At 44.3% G+C, this 23019-nt stretch overlaps 1 protein-coding gene across 12 annotated transcripts in view; it reads left to right on the forward strand.

Annotated features, from left to right (window-relative positions):
• The window catches only part of LOC117185877 (myosin-9-like), a 100878-nt gene that overhangs the window by 9526 nt on the left and 68333 nt on the right, over positions 1-23019 (forward strand). For 2 of the 12 annotated variants that reach the window (XM_033397144.1, XM_033397145.1), the window contains exon 1: positions 19496-19948. The exons of 1 other annotated variant lie outside the window; for it this stretch is intronic. In XM_033397144.1, the coding sequence (XP_033253035.1) occupies positions 19813-19948 (136 nt within the window). In that variant the 5' untranslated portion in view covers positions 19496-19812. Of the gene's footprint in view, positions 1-19495; positions 19949-20642; positions 20820-23019 lie in introns of those variants that run through there. 9 more of the 12 variants (XM_033397149.1, XM_033397151.1, XM_033397147.1 and 6 more) reach the window with 8 other exon arrangements.

Raw genomic sequence — 23019 nt, forward strand, 5'->3', positions numbered from 1 at the left:
ATTTGTTCCTTTTGGCTATAAAAATTATCTGATCTGATCTACATTCAGCAATCTGATAGATATGGTCGTTATCTATGATTCTGCGTTTTTAGTTTTCTCGAATCTGCAATATTGTGGATGCAACAGGTTTTCGTCCTTTGTGTGGGCGGAAGGGGGTGGGGCGAAATTTTGAGATATACGTTTTATAGTGAGATCTAACAGGAGTGCGGATACCAAATTTGGTTACTCTAGCGTTAATAGTCTCTGAGATTTGTGAATATCCCCAGATTTTCGTCCTTTGCGGGGGCGGAAGGGGTTGTGGCGAAATTTTGAAACAAACTCGTCTCGGTCCGATATGTTAGGAGTGTGGATACCAAATTTGTTTGCTCTAGCTTTTATAGTCTCTGAGATCTAGGCGCTAATGTTTTACTCTAAGCAAAGCCACCTATGCTAAGTGTGTGTTAGAGAGAGACAGGGCGAGAAAAAATGAAATTGTTTTCTTGATGCTGGCTATAATAATAATACGATCCAATTCAGATTCTGCAGTCTAAAAGATATGGTCATTCTCTACGATTTGGTTTTATCGTATTTTTAAAAATGTGGATGCCACAGATTTTCGTCCTTTGTGGGGGCGGAAGTGGGCGGGGCGAAGTTTTGAAATAGTTTTGTAGCAGTGACATATCACAAAAGTCTGGATCCAAAACATCGTTGCTCTCGCTCTTATAGTCTTTGAGCACTAGGCGCTGAAGGGCACGGACAGACGGACAGACGGACGGACGGACAGACGGACAGACAGACATGGCTCAATCGACTCGGCTATTGATGCTGATCAAGAATATATATACTTTATGGGGTCGGAAACGATTCCTTTTGGACGTTACACACATCCACTTTTACCACAAATCTAATATACCCCAATACTCATTTTGAGTATCGGGTATAAAAAACAAAACTAAAGCAAAACGAGGGGGAACGTTGTGAGTTGCTGCGGACACCGCAACTCTACAGTTATACCCGATACTAAGCCAGTATAGCTCTCCTCCGGCAGACGCCGCTAATATTAAACGACACGACAAAGAGTGCGTGCGAGAGAGACAGAAAATCAGTCTGAGCGTGACGTCGGGGGCTGCGTAGCCAGTGCAAATTGATTTGTTCCTTTTGGCTATAAAAATGATCTGATCTGATCCAGATTCAGCAATCTGATAGATATGGTCATTATCTATGATTCTGCGTTTTTAGTTTTCTCGAATGTGCAATATTGTGGATGCAACAGATTTTCGTCCTTTGTGTGGGCGGAAGGGGGTGGGGCGAAATTTTGAGATACACGTTTTATAGTAAGATCTAACAGGAGTGCGGATACCAAATTTGGTTCTTCTAGCCTTAATAAACTCTGAGATTTTTGAATATCCCCAGATTTTCGTCCTTTGCGGGGGCGGAAGGGGTTGTGGCGAAATTTTGAAACAAACTCGTCTCGGTCCGATATGTTAGGAGTGTGGATACCAAATTTGTTTGCTCTAGCTTTTATAGTCTCTGAGATCTAGGCGCTAATGTTTTACTCTAAGCAAAGCCACCTATGCTAAGTGTGTGTTAGAGAGAGACAGGGCGAGAAAAAATGAAATTGTTTTCTTGATGCTGGCTATAGTAATAATACGATCCAATTCAGATTCTGCATTCTAAAAGATATGGTCATTCTCTACGATTTGGTTTTATCGTATTTTTAAAAATGTGGATGCCACAGATTTTCGTCCTTTGTGGGGGCGGAAGTGGGCGGGGCGAAGTTTTGAAATAGTTTTGTAGCAGTGACATATCACAAAAGTCTGGATCCAAAACATCGTTGCTCTCGCTCTTATAGTTTTTGAGCACTAGGCGCTGAAGGGGACGGACAGACGGACAGACGGACGGACGGACAGACGGACAGACGGACAGACAGACATGGCTCAATCGACTCGGCTATTGATGCTGATCAAGAATATATATACTTTATGGGGTCGGAAACGATTCCTTTTGGACGTTACACACATCCACTTTTACCACAAATCTAATATACCCCAATACTCATTTTGAGTATCGGGTATAAAAAACAAAACTAAAGCAAAACGAGGGGGAACGTTGTGAGTTGCTGCGGACACCGCAACTCTACAGTTATACCCGATACTAAGCCAGTATGGCTCTCCTCCGGCAGACGCCGCTAATATTAAACGACACGACAAAGAGTGCGTGCGAGAGAGACAGAAAATCAGTCTGAGCGTGACGTCGGCCGCTGCGTAGCCAGTGCAAATTGATTTGTTCCTTTTGGCTATAAAAATTATCTGATCTGATCTACATTCAGCAATCTGATAGATATGGTCGTTATCTATGATTCTGCGTTTTTAGTTTTCTCGAATCTGCAATATTGTGGATGCAACAGGTTTTCGTCCTTTGTGTGGGCGGAAGGGGGTGGGGCGAAATTTTGAGATATACGTTTTATAGTGAGATCTAACAGGAGTGCGGATACCAAATTTGGTTACTCTAGCGTTAATAGTCTCTGAGATTTGTGAATATCCCCAGATTTTCGTCCTTTGCGGTGGCGGAAGGGGTTGTGGCGAAATTTTGAAACAAACTCGTCTCGGTCCGATATGTTAGGAGTGTGGATACCAAATTTGTTTGCTCTAGCTTTTATAGTCTCTGAGATCTAGGCGCTAATGTTTTACTCTAAGCAAAGCCACCTATGCTAAGTGTGTGTTAGAGAGAGAGACAGGGCGAGAAAAAATGAAATTGTTTTCTTGATGCTGGCTATAATAATAATACGATCCAATTCAGATTCTGCAGTCCAAAAGATATGGTCATTCTCTACGATTTGGTTTTATCGTATTTTTAAAAATGTGGATGCCACAGATTTTTGTCCTTTGTGGGGGCGGAAGTGGGCGGGGCGAAGTTTTGAAATAGTTTTGTAGCAGTGACATATCACAAAAGTCTGGATCCAAAACATCGTTGCTCTCGCTCTTATAGTCTTTGAGCACTAGGCGCTGAAGGGGACGGACAGACGGACGGACGGACAGACGGACAGACGGACAGACAGACATGGCTCAATCGACTCGGCTATTGATGCTGATCAAGAATATATATACTTTATGGGGTCGGAAACGATTCCTTTTGGACGTTACACACATCCACTTTTACCACAAATCTAATATACCCCAATACTCATTTTGAGTATCGGGTATAAAAAACAAAACTAAAGCAAAACGAGGGGGAACGTTGTGAGTTGCTGCGGACACCGCAACTCTACAGTTATACCCGATACTAAGCCAGTATGGCTCTGCTGCGGCAGACGCCGCTAATATTAAACGACACGACAAAGAGTGCGTGCGAGAGAGACAGAAAATCAGTCTGAGCGTGACGTCGGGCGCTGCGTAGCCAGTGCAAATTGATTTGTTCCTTTTGGCTATAAAAATGATCTGATCTGATCCAGATTCAGCAATCTGATAGATATGGTCATTATCTATGATTCTGCGTTTTTAGTTTTCTCGAATGTGCAATATTGTGGATGCAACAGATTTTCGTCCTTTGTGTGGGCGGAAGGGGGTGGGGCGAAATTTTGAGATACACGTTTTATAGTAAGATCTAACAGGAGTGCGGATACCAAATTTGGTTACTCTAGCCTTAATAGTCTCTGAGATTTTTGAATATCCCCAGTTTTTCGTCCTTGGCGGGGGCGGAAGGGGTTGTGGCGAAATTTTGAAACAACCTCGTCTCGGTCCGATATGTTAGGAGTGTGGATACCAAATTTGTTTGCTCTAGCTTTTATAGTCTCTGAGATCTAGGCGCTAATGTTTTACTCTAAGCAAAGCCACTTATGCTAAGTGTGTGTTAGAGAGAGACAGGGCGAGAAAAAATGAAATTGTTTTCTTGATGCTGGCTATAGTAATAATACGATCCAATTCAGATTCTGCAGTCTAAAAGATATGGTCATTCTCTACGATTTGGTTTTATCGTATTTTTAAAAATGTGGATGCCACAGATTTTCGTCCTTTGTGGGGGCGGAAGGGGGCGGGGCGAAGTTTTGAAATAGTTTTGTAGCAGTGACATATCACAAAAGTCTGGATCCAAAACATCGTTGCTCTCGCTCTTATAGTTTTTGAGCACTAGGCGCTGAAGGGGACGGACAGACGGACAGACGGACGGACGGACAGACGGACAGACGGACAGACAGACATGGCTCAATCGACTCGGCTATTGATGCTGATCAAGAATATATATACTTTATGGGGTCGGAAACGATTCCTTTTGGACGTTACACACATCCACTTTTACCACAAATCTAATATACCCCAATACTCATTTTGAGTATCGGGTATAAAAAACAAAACTAAAGCAAAACGAGGGGGAACGTTGTGAGTTGCTGCGGACACCGCAACTCTACAGTTATACCCGATACTAAGCCAGTATGGCTCTCCTGCGGCAGACGCCGCTAATATTAAACGACACGACAAAGAGTGCGTGCGAGAGAGACAGAAAATCAGTCTGAGCGTGACGTCGGGCGCTGCGTAGCCAGTGCAAATTGATTTGTTCCTTTTGGCTATAAAAATGATCTGATCTGATCCAGATTCAGCAATCTGATAGATATGGTCATTATCTATGATTCTGCGTTTTTAGTTTTCTCGAATGTGCAATATTGTGGATGCAACAGATTTTCGTCTTTTGTGTGGGCGGAAGGGGGTGGGGCGAAATTTTGAGATACACGTTTTATAGTAAGATCTAACAGGAGTGCGGATACCAAATTTGGTTACTCTAGCCTTAATAGTCTCTGAGATTTTTGAATATCCCCAGATTTTCGTCCTTTGCGGGGGCGGAAGGGGTTGTGGCGAAATTTTGAAACAAACTCGTCTCGGTCCGATATGTTAGGAGTGTGGATACCAAATTTGTTTGCTCTAGCTTTTATAGTCTCTGAGATCTAGGCGCTAATGTTTTACTCTAAGCAAAGCCACCTATGCTAAGTGTGTGTTAGAGAGAGACAGGGCGAGAAAAAATGAAATTGTTTTCTTGATGCTGGCTATAGTAATAATACGATCCAATTCAGATTCTGCAGTCTAAAAGATATGGTCATTCTCTACGATTTGGTTTTATCGTATTTTTAAAAATGTGGATGCCACAGATTTTCGTCCTTTGTGGGGGCGGAAGTGGGCGGGGCGAAGTTTTGAAATAGTTTTGTAGCAGTGACATATCACAAAAGTCTGGATCCAAAACATCGTTGCTCTCGCTCTTATAGTTTTTGAGCACTAGGCGCTGAAGGGGACGGACAGACGGACAGACGGACGGACGGACAGACGGACAGACGGACAGACAGACATGGCTCAATCGACTCGGCTATTGATGCTGATCAAGAATATATATACTTTATGGGGTCGGAAACGATTCCTTTTGGACGTTACACACATCCACTTTTACCACAAATCTAATATACCCCAATACTCATTTTGAGTATCGGGTATAAAAAACAAAACTAAAGCAAAACGAGGGGGAACGTTGTGAGTTGCTGCGGACACCGCAACTCTACAGTTATACCCGATACTAAGCCAGTATGGCTCTCCTCCGGCAGACGCCGCTAATATTAAACGACACGACAAAGAGTGCGTGCGAGAGAGACAGAAAATCAGTCTGAGCGTGACGTCGGGCGCTGCGTAGCCAGTGCAAATTGATTTGTTCCTTTTGGCTATAAAAATTATCTGATCTGATCTACATTCAGCAATCTAATAGATATGGTCGTTATCTATGATTCTGCGTTTTTAGTTTTCTCGAATCTGCAATATTGTGGATGCAACAGATTTTCGTCCTTTGTGTGGGCGGAAGGGGGTGGGGCGAAATTTTGAGATATAAGTTTTATAGTGAGATCTAACAGGAGTGCGGATACCAAATTTGGTTACTCTAGCGTTAATAGTCTCTGAGATTTTTGAATATCCCCAGATTTTCGTCCTTTGCGGGGGCGGAAGGGGTTGTGGCGAAATTTTGAAACAAACTCGTCTCGGTCCGATATGATAGGAGTGTGGATACCAAATTTGGTTGCTCTAGCTTTTATAGTCTCTGAGATCTAGGCGCTAATGTTTTACTCTAAGCAAAGCCACCTATGCTACGTGTGTGTTAGAGAGAGACAGGCGAGAAAAAATGAAATTGTTTTCTTGGTGCTGGCTATAATAATAACACGATTCAATTCAGATTCTGCAGTCTAAAAGATATGGTCATTCTCTACGATTCTGCGTTTTTGGTTTTTTCATATCTTTAAAATTGTGGATGCCACAGATTTTCGTCCTTTGTGGGGGCGGAAGTGGGCGGGGCGAAGTTTTGAAATATTTTTGTAGCAGTGACATATCACAGAAGTCTGGATCCAAAACATCGTTGCTCTAGCTCTTATAGTCTGTGAGCACTAGGCGCTAATAGGGACGGACAGACGGACAGACGGACGGACGGACAGACGGACAGACAGACAGGGCTCAATCGAATCGGCTATTGATGCTGATCAAGAATATATATACTTTATGGGGTTGGAAACGATTCCTTCTGGACGTTACACACATCCATTTTCACCACTAATCTAATATACCCCAATACTCATTTTGAGTATCGGGTATAAAAAAAACGAGGTGGAACATTGTGAGTTGCTGCGGACACCGCAACTCTACAGTTATACCCGATACTAAGTCAGTATGGCTCTCCTCCGGCAGACGCCGATAATATTAAACGACACGACAAAGAGTGCGTGCGAGAGAGACAGAAAATCAGTCTGAGCGTGACGTCGGGCGCTGCGTAGCCAGTGCAAATTGATTTGTTCCTTTTGGCTATACAAATTATCTGATCTGATCCACATTCAGCAGTCTGATAGATATGGTCGTTATCTATGATTCTGCGTTTTTAGTTTTCTTGAATCTGCAATATTGTGGATGCAACAGATTTTCGTCCTTTGTGTGGGCGGAAGGGGGTGAGGCGAAATTTTGAGATATAAGTTTTATAGTAAGATCTAACAGGAGTGCGGATACCAAATTTGGTTACTCTAGCAATAATAGTCTCTGAGATTTGTGAATATCCCCAGATTTTCGTCCTTTGCGGGGGCGGAAGGGGTTGTGGCGAAACTTTGAAACAAACTCGTCTCGATCCGATATGTTAGGAGTGTGGATACCAAATTTGTTTGCTCTAGCTTTTATAGTCTCTGAGATCTAGGCGCTAATGTTTTACTCTAAGCAAAGCCACCTATGCTACGTGTGTGTTAGAGAGAGACAGGGCGAGAAAAAAGGAAATTGTTTTCTTGATGCTGGCTATAATAATAATACGATCCAATTCAGATTCTGCAGTCTAAAAGATATGGTCATTCTCTACGATTTGGTTTTATCGTATTTTTAAAAATGTGTATGCCACAGATTTTCGTCCTTTGTGGGGGCGGAAGTGGGCGGGGCGAAGTTTTGAAATAGTTTTGTAGCAGTGGCATATCACAAAAGTCTGGATCCAAAACATCGTTGCTCTCGCTCTTATAGTCTTTGAGCACTAGGCGCTGAAGGGGACGGACAGACGGACAGTCGGACGGACGGACAGACGGACAGACAGACATGGCTCAATCGACTGGGCTATTGATGCTGATCAAGAATATATATACTTTATGGGGTCGGAAACGATTCCTTTTGGACGTTACACACATCCACTTTTACCACAAATCTAATATACCCCAATACTCATTTTGAGTATCGGGTATAAAAAACAAAACTAAAGCAAAACGAGGGGGAACGTTGTGAGTTGCTGCGGACACCGCAACTCTACAGTTATACCCGATACTAAGTCAGTATGGCTCTCCTCCGGCAGACGCCGATAATATTAAACGACACGACAAAGAGTGCGTGCGAGAGACAGAAAATCAGTCTGAGCGTGACGTCGGGCGCTGCGTAGCCAGTGCAAATTGATTTGTTCCTTTTGGCTATAAAAATTATCTGATCTGATCCACATTCAGCAATCTGATAGATATGGTCGTTATCTATGATTCTGCGTTTTTAGTTTTCTCGAATCTGCAATATTGTGGATGCAACAGATTTTCGTCCTTTGTGTGGGCGAAAGGGGGTGGGGCGAAATTTTGAGATATACGTTTTATAGTGAGATCTAACAGGAGTGCGGATACCAAATTTGGTTACTCTAGCGTTAATAGTCTCTGAGATTTTTGAATATCCCCAGATTTTCGTCCTTTGAGGGGGCGGAACGGGTTGTGGCGAAATTTTGAAACAAACTCGTCTCGGTCCGATATGATAGGAGTGTGGATACCAAATTTGGTTGCTCTAGCTTTTATAGTCTCTGAGATCTAGGAGCTAATGTTTTACTCTAAGCAAAGCCACCTATGCTACGTGTGTGTTAGAGAGAGACAGGGCGAGAAAAAATGAAATTGTTTTCTTGATGCTGGCTATAATAATAACACGATTCAATTCAGATTCTGCAGTCTAAAAGATATGGTCATTCTCTACGATTCTGCGTTTTTGGTTTTTTCATATCTTTAAAATTGTGGATGCCACAGATTTTCGTCCTTTGTGGGGGCGGAAGTGGGCGGGGCGAAGTTTTGAAATATTTTTGTAGCAGTGACATATCACAGAAGTCTGGATCCAAAACATCGTTGCTCTAGCTCTTATAGTCTGTGAGCACTAGGCGCTAATAGGGACGGACAGACGGACAGACGGACGGACGGACAGACGGACAGACAGACCTGGCTCAATCGACTCGGCTATTGATGCTGATCAAGAATATATATACTTTATGGGGTCGGAAACGATTCCTTTTGGACGTTACACACATCCACTTTTACCACAAATCTAATATACCCCAATACTCATTTTGAGTATCGGGTATAAAAAACAAAACTAAAGCAAAACGAGGGGGAACGTTGTGAGTTGCTGCGGACACCGCAACTCTACAGTTATACCCGATACTAAGTCAGTATGGCTCTCCTCCGGCAGTCGCCGCTAATATTAAACGACACGACAAAGAGTGCGTGCGAGAGAGACAGAAAATCAGTCTGAGCGATACGTCGGGCGCTGCGTAGCCAGTGCAAATTGATTTGTTCCTTTTGGCTATACAAATTATCTGATCTGATCCACATTCAGCAATCTGATAGATATGGTCGTTATCTATGTTCGACTCGGCTATTGATGCTGATCAAGAATATATATACTTTATGGGGTCGGAAACGATTCCTTTTGGACGTTACACACATCCACTTTTACCACAAATCTAATATACCCCAATACTCATTTTGAGTATCGGGTATAAAAAACAAAACTAAAGCAAAACGAGGGGGAACGTTGTGAGTTGCTGCGGACACCGCAACTCTACAGTTATACCCGATACTAAGTCAGTATGGCTCTCCTCCGGCAGACGCCGCTAATATTAAACGACACGACAAAGAGTGCGTGCGAGAGAGACAGAAAATCAGTCTGAGCGTGACGTCGGGCGCTGCGTAGCCAGTGCAAATTGATTTGTTCCTTTTGGCTATACAAATTATCTGATCTGATCCACATTCAGCAATCTGATAGATATGGTCGTTATCTATGATTCTGCGTTTTCAGTTTTCTCGAATCTGCAATATTGTGGATGCAACAGATTTTCGTCCCTTGTGTGGGCGAAAGGGGGTGGGGCGAAATTTTGAGATATACGTTTTATAGTGAGATCTAACAGGAGTGCGGATACCAAATTTGGTTACTCTAGCGTTAATAGTCTCTGAGATTTGTGAATATCCCCAGATTTTCGTCCTTTGCGGGGGCGGAAGGGGTTGTGACGAAATTTTGAAACAAACTCGTCTCGGTCCGATATGTTAGGAGTGAGGATACCAAATTTGTTTGCTCTAGCTTTTATAGTCTCTGAGATCTAGGCGCTAATGTTTTACTCTAAGCAAAGCCACCTATGCTACGTGTGTGTTAGAGAGAGAGACAGGGCGAGAAAAAATGAAATTGTTTTCTTGATGCTGGCTATAATAATAACACGATTCAATTCAGATTCTGCAGTCTAAAAGATATGGTCATTCTCTACGATTCTGCGTTTTTGGGTTTTTTCATATCTTTAAAATTGTGGATGCCACAGATTTTCGTCCTTTGTGGGGGCGGAAGTGGGCGGAGCGAAGTTTTGAAATATTTTTGTAGCAGTGACATATCACAGAAGTCTGGATCCAAAACATCGTTGCTCTAGCTCTTATAGTCTGTGAGCACTAGGCGCTAATAGGGACAGACAGACGGACAGACGGACGGACGGACAGACGGACAGACAGACAGGGCTCAATCGAATCGGCTATTGATGCTGATCAAGAATATATATACTTTATGGGGTTGGAAACGATTCCTTCTGGACGTTACACACATCCATTTTCACCACTAATCTAATAAACCCCAATACTCATTTTGAGTATCGAGTATAAAAAAAACGAGGTGGAACATTGTGAGTTGCTGCGGACACCGCAACTCTACAGTTATACCCGATACTAAGTCAGTATGGCTCCCCTCCGGCAGACGCCGATAATATTAAACGACACGACAAAGAGTGCGTGCGAGAGAGACAGAAAATCAGTCTGAGCGTGACGTCGGGCGCTGCGTAGCCAGTGCAAATTGATTTGTTCCTTTTGGCTATAAAAATTATCTGATCTGATCCACATTCAGCAGTCTGATAGATATGGTCGTTATCTATGATTCTGCGTTTTTAGTTTTCTCGAATCTGCAATATTGTGGATGCAACAGATTTTCGTCCTTTGTGTGGGCGGAAGGGGGTGGGGCGAAATTTTGAGATATACGTTTTATAGTAAGATCTAACAGGAGTGCGGATACCAAATTTGGTTACTCTAGCGTTAATAGTCTCTGAGATTTGTGAATATCCCCAGATTTTCGTCCTTTGCGGGGGCGGAAGGGGTTGTGGCGAAATTTTGAAACAAACTCGTCTCGATCCGATATGTTAGGAGTGTGGATACCAAATTTGTTTGCTCTAGCTTTTATAGTCTCTGAGATCTAGGCGCTAATGTTTTACTCTAAGCAAAGCCACCTATGCTACGTGTGTGTTAGAGAGAGACAGGGCGAGAAAAAATGAAATTGTTTTCTTGATGCTGGCTATAATAATAATACGATCCAATTCAGATTCTGCAGTCTAAAAGATATGGTCATTCTCTACGATTCTCTGCAAATTGATTTCTTGCTTTTGGCTACAAAAATGATCCGATCTGATCCAGATTCAGCAATCTGATAGATGTGGTCGTTATCTATGATTCTGCGTTTTTAGTTTTCTCGAATCTGCAATATTGTGGATGAAACAGATTTTCGTCCTTTGTGGTGTCGGAAAGGGGGGGGGGGGCGAAATTCTGAGATATACGTTTTATAGTGAGATCTAACAGAAGTGCGGATACCAAATTTGGTTACTCTAGCCTTAATAGTCTCTAAGATTTGTGGATGCCGCAGATTTTCGTCCTTTGGGGGGGCGGAAGGGGGTGTGGCGAAATTTGGACACGAAACGGTCAAGGTCCGATATCACAGGAGTGTGGATACCAAATTTGGTTGCTCTGGCTCTTATAGGTTCTGAGATCCTTGAACTCATATTTTGCAATTGGCAAAACCGACCATGAAACCTGTGTGTTAGAGAGAGACAGAGCGAGAAAGAATGAAATTGTTTTCTTGATTCTGGCTATAATAATTATACGATCTAATTGAGATTTTACGATCTAGAACATATAGTCATCCTCTACGATTCTGCGTTTTTGGTTTTATCGTATCTTTACAAATGTGGATGGCACAGATTTTCGTCCTTTGTGGGGGCGCTAGTGGGCGGGGCGAAGTTTTGAAATTTTTTTGTAGCAGTGACATATCACAGAAGTCTGGATCCAAAACATCGTTGCTCTAGATCTTATAGTCTTTGAGCACTAGGCGCTGAAGGGGACAGACGGACGGACGGACGGACGGACGGACGGACGGACGGACGGACAGACGGACAGACAGACAGGGCTCAACCGACTCGGCTATTGATGCTGATCCAGAATATATATACTTTATGGGGTCGGAAACGATTCCTTTTGGACGTTACAAACATCCACTTTTACCACAAATCCAATATACCTCAATACTCATTTTGAGTATCGGGTATAAAAACACTAGCAAACAATTGCACACTCGCACCGAGAGGCAAGCCAGCGCACAGACTTCCTTCTCACAGACTTGAACGGTCTTCCGGTTTGCTGATTCGTTTAGCATTCATTTCAGGCGCTCCTATTCTGGTCGTTGCTGTGCCTGCTGATACGTGTGCTCTTGCTTGGCCCATTCCTGGGGCATCAGCTTCGAGCACGTCATTCTCGCCATCTGCGTATAGTACTCGAACTTGTGCCGCAGTGGAATTGTTTATGCGGGGGAATTAATGGAGACTTTCAGTACAAGCAAACTCAAAGATAGAGACTTTAAATGATACTTCTTTCATGGAGAATGATTATCTGCCATCTTATTTGAGAGATGATCTGTATCCGTATCGGTCAAATAAAATCTACTTCAGAGTCCACCTCCATTTATTAAGATAAACTTGATCAAAGTCTTTCCCCCCGCATGAACTGAGCTTACTGCGGGGCTCTTTCTTGCCTGTGGATTCTGTTTCTTTCTAAGCCAAGAGACTGCTCAAGGGGCAATTTGCATGCGATTTGTTGCCGTCTCTATGGAGAGAGAGAATTTGCATAGACCTGCCATAATGCACTCACTGCTCGACGAGATCTGTGATTTTCACCCTCACTCGCATCTCCCCCCCCCCCCCCCCCCCACGCACCCTCTATCCATTTCCCTCTGTGTGTTTATGGTATTTGTTTATGCGCTTATGGCCCAGTAGTGGGACAGTGGATTTCTGGCTGAGATTTAGGTAAAAAGCTTAAGGATATGCAAGTTGTGCGAGAGCCAATTTAAATGCTAACGAGGGGGAATGTTATGAGTTGCTGCGGAGAGCGCAACTCTACAGTTATACCCGATACTAAGTCAGTATGGCTCTCCTCCGGCAGACGCCGCTAATATTAAACCACACGACAAAGAGTGCATGCGAGAGAGACAGAAAATCAGTCTGAGCGTGACGTCGGGCGCTGCGTAGCCACTGCAAATTGATTTGTTCCTATTGGCTATAAAAATGATCTGATCTGATCCAGATTCAGCAACCTGATATATATGATCATTATCTATGATTCTGCGTTTTTAGTTTTCTCGAATGTGCAATATTGTGGATGCAACAGATTTTCGTTTTTTGTGTGGGCGGAAGGGGGTGGGGTGAAATTTTGAGATACACGTTTTATAGAAAGATCTAACAGGAGTGCGGATACCAAATTTAGTTACTCTAGCCTTAATAGTCTCTGAGATTTTTGAATATCCCCAGATTTTCGTCCTTTGGGGGACGAAAGGGGGTGTGGCGAAATTTTGAAACAAACTCGTCTCGGTCCGATATATTAGGAGTGTGGATACCAAATTTAGTTGCTCTAGCTTTTGTAGTCTCTGAGATCTAGGCGCTAATGTTTTACTCTAAGCAAAGCCGCCTATGCTACGTGTGTGTTAGAGAGAGACAGGGCGAGAAAAAATGAAATTGTTTTCTTGATGCTGGCTATAATAATAATACGATCCAATTCAGATTCTGCAGTCTAAAAGATATGGTCATTCTCTACGATTTGGTTTTCTCATATCTTTAAAATTGTGGATGCCACAGATTTTCGTCCTTTGTGGGGGCGGAAGTGGGCGGGGCGAAGTTTTGAAATATTTTTGTAGCAGTGACATATCACAGAAGTCTGGGTCCAAAACATCGTTGCTCTAGCTCTTACAGTCTTTGAGCACTAGGCGCTGAAGGGCACGGACAGACGGACAGACAGACAGGGCTCAATCGACTCGGCTATTGATGCTGATCAAGAATATATATACTTTATGGGGTCGGAAGCGATTCCTTCTGGACGTTACACACATCCACTTTTACCACAAATCTAATATACCCCAATACTCATTTTGAGTATCGGGTATAAAAAGGAAGCAGAAGAAAACAGAACAGTAGAGTATTCAAGAAGGGGCGTAATGTAATATAATGTGTATTATGTATAGAGAAAGTACATACATATGTATCATGACTGTACAATTGTGTTTGTTTTTCCGTTCTCTTTTCACTTCTTCCACTTGCAGATGCAGCGCGCACAAGAGAAAGAATTTAAATCGCAAATAGAATCAATCAAAACCGTGCATATCAACGGACACCAAGGATATAGATACTTGTGTCTCTGCCTCAGCCCCTAGCACTCTCTCTCGCCGACTACCGAATCGCCTGTGAGTGTGTGCGTGCTACGGGTCATTGCATGCCGCGGATGAGCCGCGGATTATGTCACGTGACGAATATAATCCAGTGAATAGCTCTGGTGTGCGCAGTCCTGGTCGCGTGCGGCGGCTCCAGGAATTGCCAACTGTAGATCGGTCACCATCACGGGATTACGGCGCCCGACGCGGAAGTCCTCTAGGTGAATGATGCTTCCACTCTAGAGAATAAACCCCCTACTAGACCAAGGTCCAAGCAATCCAAATCCTAGCACAAATGTAGTCCAGCACGGAATCGAACAAGCAAATGTCCCCCAAAGCAAAACAATTTTCGGAAAAAAATGCACCCAACGTTTGTGCGAGAGTTTGGCGAACCGAGTTTTAGTTTATTGTTTCAATTGGTCAATGGGCATACCTCTTTGATTCGTTTATGATTGCTCTACTAACCTACAATATTTCACATGTTGCATGCACTTGAGATGCAACATGGCATGAACATTTATCGAAATTCATTATCAAAATTTTGTGTCAATTTCCGTTTTGTATATCGCCCGATAGCTCTATTTCTGTATTTTGTAACTGCCATGATACCCATATATGGTATATGGTGGGGTATATGGTATATCTGTTTTCATTTCGTACTATTCGTAGTCTGAACTCAACTAATGCAATTCTAACTAAAGTCTATAATTTCTGTCTTACATCACACGCATGCGCATGGTACATAATACTTGATTTAATTTTTTTTTGAATTCGATTTCGTTTTGTACTTTGTTTGCTTCACTCATCTTGCAAAAACTCTAACAATTTTTATTTCAATTAACATGCACACGGACACGGACACAAACGCACACAAACGACCACTTGGGAAATGGGGAAATTCAATTGAATTGCATTCCGGGGAATTGGATTGGAATCCACTCAAACCGTGCAACAAGCAGCTTCTCTGCAGTAGCTAGTAAATCACATTATCGCCCGGACCCGGACCCGGACCTGGACCTGGAGCACAGCAGCAGCAGTATGGCTCACAGCTGAGAAAAGCCTAACAATCTGCATATCTGTATAACTGGCTGGCGGGCGCGCCTCATATCAAAGCCTCAAACTGGATTACAATTATGGTTGGTTATGGCTAAACAGTTTTTTAAGCCTGAACGGGTCTCCTGTACGGGTCTACTGTGCTGGTCTCCAGTACGCGGTGGGGTGTAGTGGGGTCGCCACTCAAGTCAATTAGAGGCCAGGCTGCGTTTGCACTCCGAGCTAATTAGAATGCAGGCTTTCCTCCACACGGCTGTAGATGTATGGATGAAAATGGGAAATGGGAAGTGGAAGTGGAGGAAAATAGGTTGAGGTGGGTGGGGCAGTGGGAGGGTTGTACTAAAGTATTTATGAGTGGAATATTACGTATACGCTGACGAACAAGGACGTTGGAGAAACCGCAAATTTGCCTTCGTGCTCTTCTCGTGCAAAATGATTTCGTGCCGGGAAAACTTAGTTTATGCCGTCCGATGGGGCAGGTTGGGTGTTGGGTCGGGCAGGGGCTAAAGAGCCACAGGATGCCTGAAATCCGATCTCAATAACTTTCAGTCATGGTGTTGTGCAAACTTGTTACACCTTAATGCCTCGAAATGCAAAGTTATGACATTTCATCGTTCTAGCCCTTTGTTGGCTCCCTACACCCTATTTGGTGGTTCTCTTGAGAGAATTACCCTGGTGGATGATCTGGGTGTTATGTTAGACCCCAAGTTAAAGTTTTCCGAACACATTTCTACCATGGTAAATAAGGCCATGGGCGTGCTTGGGTTTATAAAGAGGTGGTCAAAGGAATTTGACGACCCCTATATAACAAAGACTCTCTATACCTCGCTTGTTCGTCCGATCTTAGAATACGGCTCCTGTGTATGGTGCCCTCAGTACAAAGTACACCAGGACCGTATAGAATCAGTACAGAAAAACTTTTTACTCTTTGCTCTGCGGGGCCTTAACTGGGATGCGGGTGTAAGACTCCCATCTTACTCTAGTAGACTACTATTAGTAAACCTCCCATCCTTAGTTAACCGTAGAAAAATGCTTGGTGTGATATTTATGCACAACTTGATCAGGGGTGACATAGACAGCCCTGATCTGTTGAGCCGCATAAACTTCACGATTCCTTTTAGACTGACTAGAAATTTTTTACCGTTGTTCCTTCCACTTTGTAGATCGAATTATTCCTTGCATGAACCGTTTAGGGTCTTATGCTCGGATTATAATTCCCTCTACCATATTATATCCACCACTAATTCTCTTCCTCTTATTAAATTATTAATCCTTACACACCTTTCTATTAATTAGTAACTGTAGTGGTATTTGTACTTTGATTGCATGCTTAGTTTCTTAGTAAGTTTAGTAATAATTTTCCTCCAATGTTAGTCTAATAGCAATCTTTCTTGCATGTTCGCGTTTGGTTCGGCTACGCACCGCGCGTCATGCGGCAGCGCCCCTCGGTCGGTTGGGCGGGAGGAGGGCTGCGTTTTGCCTGGGATCCGCGCGTAACAGCCTTCTGCTGGTGTCACACGGGCCACTTGACGGTGCAGTAACTGCATCGCCTCTTGAAAGATGCAGTCATTGCAAGTAAACGTCCACACAAAGAAAAAAAAAAAAAAAAAAAAAAAAAATATGAGCAAGCCAGGATTCAGGACACACAAAGCCAACAGCTACTTTGTTTGCACAGGGTTGTAGGTGCTTGTAAGGGGATAGGAGGAGGGGGAGGGGAAGGGGGCAAAACCAAAGCCAGGACACGACAAACAATTTCCCTGCTTTCGTTTCGTTGACTTTTCCTTTATTTTCGTTTCAATTCGTTCCTTTGAGTCACCTGCGTTCCCCGCCACTAACCCAACCAGAAACCAAAAAAAACGAGGGGGAACGTTGTGAGTTGCTGCGGAGACCGCAACTCTACAGTTATACCCGATACTAAGTCAGTATGGCTCTCCTCCGGCAGATGCCGCTAATTTTAAACGACACGACAAAGAGTGCGTGCGAGAGAGACAGAAAATCAGTCTGAGCGTGACGTCGGGTGCTGCGTAGCCAGTGCAAATTGATTTGTTCCTTTTGGCTATAAAAATGATCTGATCTGATCCAGATTCAGCAATCTGATATATATGATCATTATCTATGATTATGCGTTTTTAGTTTTCTCGTATCCTGAATATTGTGGATGCAACAGATTTTCGTCCTTTGTGGGGGCGGAAGGGGTGGGGCGAATTTTTGAGATATACGTTTTATAGTGAGATCTAACAGGAGTGCGGATACCAAATTTGGTTACTCTAGCCTTAATAGTCTCTGAGATTTGTGAATATCCCCAGATTTTCATCCTTTGCGGGGCGGAAGGGGGTGTGGCGAAATTTTGAAACAAACTCGTCTCGGTCCGATATATTAGGAGTGTGGATACCAAATTTGGTTTCTCTAGCTTTTGTAGTCTCTCAGATCTAGGCGCTAATGTTTTACTCTAAGCAAAGCCGCCTATGCTACGTGTGTGTTAGAGAGACAGGGCGAGAACAAATGAAATTGTTTTCTTGATGCTGGCTAAAATAATAATACGATCCAATTCAGATTCTGCAGTCTAAAAGATATGGTCATTCTCTACGATTTGGTTTTATCGTATTTTTAAAAATGTGGATGCCACAGATTTTCGTCCTTTGTGGGGGCGGAAGTGGGCGGGGCGAAGTTTTGAAATAGTTTTGTAGCAGTGACATATCACAAAAGTCTGGATCCAAAACATCGTTGCTCTCGCTCTTATAGTCTTTGAGCACTAGGCGCTGAAGGGGACGGACAGACGGACAGACGGACGGACGGACAGACGGACAGACGGACAGACAGACATGGCTCAATCGACTCGGCTATTGATGCTGATCAAGAATATATATACTTTATGGGGTCGGAAACGATTCCTTTTGGACGTTACACACATCCACTTTTACCACAAATCTAATATACCCCAATACTCATTTTGAGTATCGGGTATAAAAAACAAAACTAAAGCAAAACGAGGGGGAACGTTGTGAGTTGCTGCGGACACCGCAACTCTACAGTTATACCCGATACTAAGTCAGTATGGCTCTCCTCCGGCAGACGCCGCTAATATTAAACGACACGACAAAGAGTGCGTGCGAGAGAGACAGAAAATCAGTCTGAGCGTGACGTCGGGCGCTGCGTAGCCACTGCAAATTGATTTGTTCCTATTGGCTATAAAAATGATCTGATCTGATCCAGATTTAGCAATCTGATAGATATGGTCATTATCTATGATTCTGCGTTTTTAGTTTTCTCGAATGTGCAATATTGTGGATGCAACAGATTTTCGTCCTTTGTGTGGGCGGAAGGGGGTGGGGTGAAATTTTGAGATACACGTTTTATAGTGAGATCTAACAGGAGTGCGGATACCAAATTTGGTTACTCTAGCCTAAATAGTCTCTGAGATTTTTGAATATCCCCAGATTTTCGTCCTTTGCGGGGGCGGAAGGGGGGGTGGCGAAATTTTGAAAAAAACTCGTCTCGGTCCGATATATTAGGAGTGTGGATACCAAATTTGGTTGCTCTAGCTTTTGTAGTCTCTGAGATATAGGCGCTAATGTTTTACTCTAAGCAAAGCCGCCTATGCTACGTGTGTGTTAGAAAGAGACAGGGCGAGAAAAAATGAAATTGTTTTCTTGATGCTGGCTATAATAATAATACGATCCAATTCAGATTCTGCAGTCTAAAAGATATGGTCATTCTCTACGATTTGGTTTTCTCATATCTTTAAAATTGTGGATGCCACAGATTTTCGTCCTTTGTGGGGGCGGAAGTGGGCGGGGCGAAGTTTTGAAATATTTTTGTAGCAGTGACATATCACAGAAGTCTGGATCCAAAACATCGTTGCTCTAGCTTTTATAGTCTTTGAGCACTAGGCGCTGAAGGGGACGGACGGACGAACGGACGGACGGACGGACGGACAGACGGACAGACAGACAGGGCTCAATCGACTCGGCTATTGATGCTGATCAAGAATATGTATACTTTATGGGGTCGGAAACGATTCCTTCTGGACGTTACACACATCCACTTTTACCACAAATCTAATATACCCCAATACTCATTTTGAGTATCGGGTATAAAAAGGAAGCAGAAGAAAACAGAACAGTAGAGTATTCAAGAAGGGGCGTAATGTAATATAATGTGTATTATGTATAGAGAAAGTACATACATATGTATCATGACTGTACAATTGTGTTTGTTTTTCCGTTCTCTTTTAATTCTTCCACTTGCAGATGCAGCGCGCACAAGAGAAAGAATTTAAATCGCTAATAGAATCAATCAAAACCGTGCATATCAACCGAAAGAAAACAGAAACCAGAGAACCATAATCAAAGTTCTTTGTTGCATTTAACGGACACCAAAGATATAGATACTTGTGTCTCTGCCTCAGCCCCTAGCACTCTCTGGCACGGCACTCTCTGGCACTCTCTCTCGCCGACTACCGAATCGCCTGTGAGTGTGTGCGTGCTACGGGTCATTGCATGCCGCGGATGAGCCGCGGATTATGTCACGTGACGAATATAATCCAGTGAATAGCTCTGGTGTGCGCAGTCCAGGTCGCGTGCGGCGGCTCCAGGAATTGCCAACTGTAGATCGGTCACCATCACGGGATTACGGCGCCCGACGCGGAAGTCCTCTAGGTGAATGATGCTTCCACTCTAGAGAATAAACCCCCTACTAGACCAAGGCCCAAGCAATCCAAATCCTAGCACAAATGTAGTCCAGCACGGAATCGAACAAGCAAATGTCCCCCAAAGCAAAAAACAAAACAATTTTCCGAAAAAAATGCACCCAACGTTTGTGCGAGAGTTTGGCGAACCGAGTTTTAGTTTATTGTTTCAATTGGTCAATGGGCATACCTCTTTGATTCGTTTATGATTGCTCTACTAACCTACAATATTTCACATGTTGCATGCACTTGAGATGCAACATGGCATGAACATTTATCGAAATTCATTATCAAAATTTTGTGTCAATTTCCGTTTCCGTTTGGTATATGGTAGGATATATGGTATATCTGTTTTCATTTCGTACTATTCGTAGTCTGAACTCAACTAATGCAATTCTAACTAAAGTCTATAATTTCTGTCTTACATCACACGCATGCGCATGGTACATAATACTTGATTTAATTTTTTTTTGAATTCGATTTCGTTTTGTACTTCGTTTTGCTTCACTCATCTTGCAAAAACTCTAACAATTTTTATTTCAATTAACATACACACGGACACGGACACAAACGCACACAAACGACCACTTGGGAAATGGGGAAATTCAATTGAATTGCATTCCGGGGAATTGGATTGGAATCCACTCAAACCGTGCAACAATCAGCTTCTCTGCAGTAGCTAGTAAATCACATTAGCGCCCGGACCCGGACCCGGACCTGGACCTGGAGCACAGCAGCAGCAGTATGGCTCTCAGCTGAGAAAAGCCTAACAATCTGCATATCTGTATAACTGGCTGGCGGGCGCGCCTCATATCAAAGCCTCAAACTGGATTACAATTATGGTTGGTTATGGCTAAACAGTTTTTTAAGCCTGAACGGGTCTCCTGTACGGGTCTACTGTGCTGGTCTCCAGTACGCGGTGGGGTGTAGTGGGGTCGCCACTCAAGCCAATTAGAGGCCAGGCTGCGTTTGCACTCCGAGCTAATTAGAATGCAGGCTTTCCTCCACACGGCTGTAGATGTATGGATGAAAATGGGAAATGGGAAGTGGAAGTGGAGGAAAATAGGTTGAGGTGGGTGGGGCGGTGGGAGGGTTGTACTAAAGTATTTATGAGTGGAATATTACGTATACGCTGACGAACAAGGACGTTGGAGAAACCGCAAATTTGCCTTCGTGCTCTTCTCGGGAAAAATGATTTCGTGCCGGGACAACTTAGTTTATGCCGTCCGATGGGGCAGGTTGGGTGTTGGGTCGGGCAGGGGCTAAAGAGCCACAGGATGCCTGAAATATGAGCAAGCCAGGATTCAGGACACACAAAGCCAACAGCTACTTTGTTTGCACAGGGTTGAAGGTGCTTGTAATGGGATAGGAGGAGGGGGAGGGGAAGGGGGCAAAACCAAAGCCAGGACACGACAAACAATTTCCCTGCTTTCGTTTCGTTGACTGTTCCTTTATTTTCGTTTCAATTCGTTTCTTTGAGTTACCTGCGTTCCCCGCCACTAACCCAACCAGAAAACAAAAAAAACGAGGGGGAACGTTGTGAGTTGCTGCGGAGACCGCAACTCTACAGTTATACCCGATACTAAGTCAGTATGGCTCTCCTCCGGCAGACGCCGCTAATTTTAAACGACACGACAAAGAGTGCGTGCGAGAGAGACAGAAAATCAGTCTGAGCGTGACGTCGGGTGCTGCGTAGCCAGTGCAAATTGATTTGTTCCTTTTGGCTATAAAAATGATCTGATCTGATCCAGATTCAGCAATCTGATATATATGATCATTATCTATGATTCTGCGTTTTTAGTTTTCTCGTATCCTGAATATTGTGAGGAAAGGTATTCCCACACGTAGGGGGCAGTGCAGGGTTAAGCGCTAACGGCCGTTATCCGGGGATATCCGGAGGCGGCGAATTCCCGAGGAGAGCTCTCCCGGGGACCCAAGATGAGAGGGGAGGACCCCTGGAGAGAGAGCCGGCATTGGCCCAGCGCATGACCAAATATGGTCATGAGATCACGCCACCAGCCAGGTCCCGTTGGAAAGCGACAAGGGAATGAAGGAACGCCGATGGAAAAATACGGGCACCGCATGGCGGAAAGTGCCGTTAGCGCCAGGCGGCATCGGCGGCGCTGACGCAGAAGCGAGCCTATAAGAGGAGGGCCGCGACCAGTAACACGGGACAGTCAGCAAACGGAGCTAGCAGGAGTGAAGTGCACAGTGAGCGACAAGAGTGAGACCAAGCGAAGGGAAAAGAGCGTTAGAAAGCGAACACGTTGTGTGAGGATTGAGAGGCGGACTCGAGCGTGCAGCCAAGAGCCAAAGACCCCAATCCCTTGAACCAACGGTGCCACGCTTGACGCGCATCCCACCAGGAGTGAGGCACCCTCGGGCCGCAAAGCCAAGGGAGTCGAGTGAGAGCGAACGCGTCAGGCGCCTGACTGAGAGGCGGATTTGGGCCACGTGCCAAGAATCGCTAGCCCCAGTCAGTAGAGCCGGCGGTGCCACGCTCGGCGACGCCGTGGAGGGCCCAGGGAGCGACACGCTCATCGAACCACAGAGGAGAACCACGAGGAGAACCCGCCCCGGAGTCGGAATATCGTAAGATAGACTTAAGATACCAATAAAGCATATTAGCATACTAGTACAAGACCCAACCCGTGCCTTCTTACTTGTCGTCGGGGCAACATACAAATATTGTTGCAGCGAGCCTACCGACCGCTGAGCCAGCCCAGCTGCATCAGACGGGAAAAGAACTGGGTTCATTCGTTGAGGAAAGAGGACTTGGTCCAGTGCGCGCAGGCGTGCGGTCTTCGATTAGAAGGCACGCTGACCGAGATGCGCCGAATCTTCAAGGAGTGGATAGAGAAACACGGAGAGGAACCGGAGTATGCGGACGCGCTCGAGGCCTGGGAGATGAAGGCGGGAGGAGCCGTGACCGCGGCCCAAATGGAGGACGGGGCGGATCCATACGAGCGCCTGACGCTGCCGGCGAGTGCGGAGCAAGTAACGCTGTGGAGACGGCCGTCCGAGACCCCAGAGGAGCTCATC

Source organism: Drosophila miranda (genome assembly GCF_003369915.1).
Source record: "Drosophila miranda strain MSH22 chromosome Y unlocalized genomic scaffold, D.miranda_PacBio2.1 Contig_Y2_pilon, whole genome shotgun sequence".
Classification (NCBI taxonomy): domain Eukaryota; kingdom Metazoa; phylum Arthropoda; class Insecta; order Diptera; family Drosophilidae; genus Drosophila; species Drosophila miranda.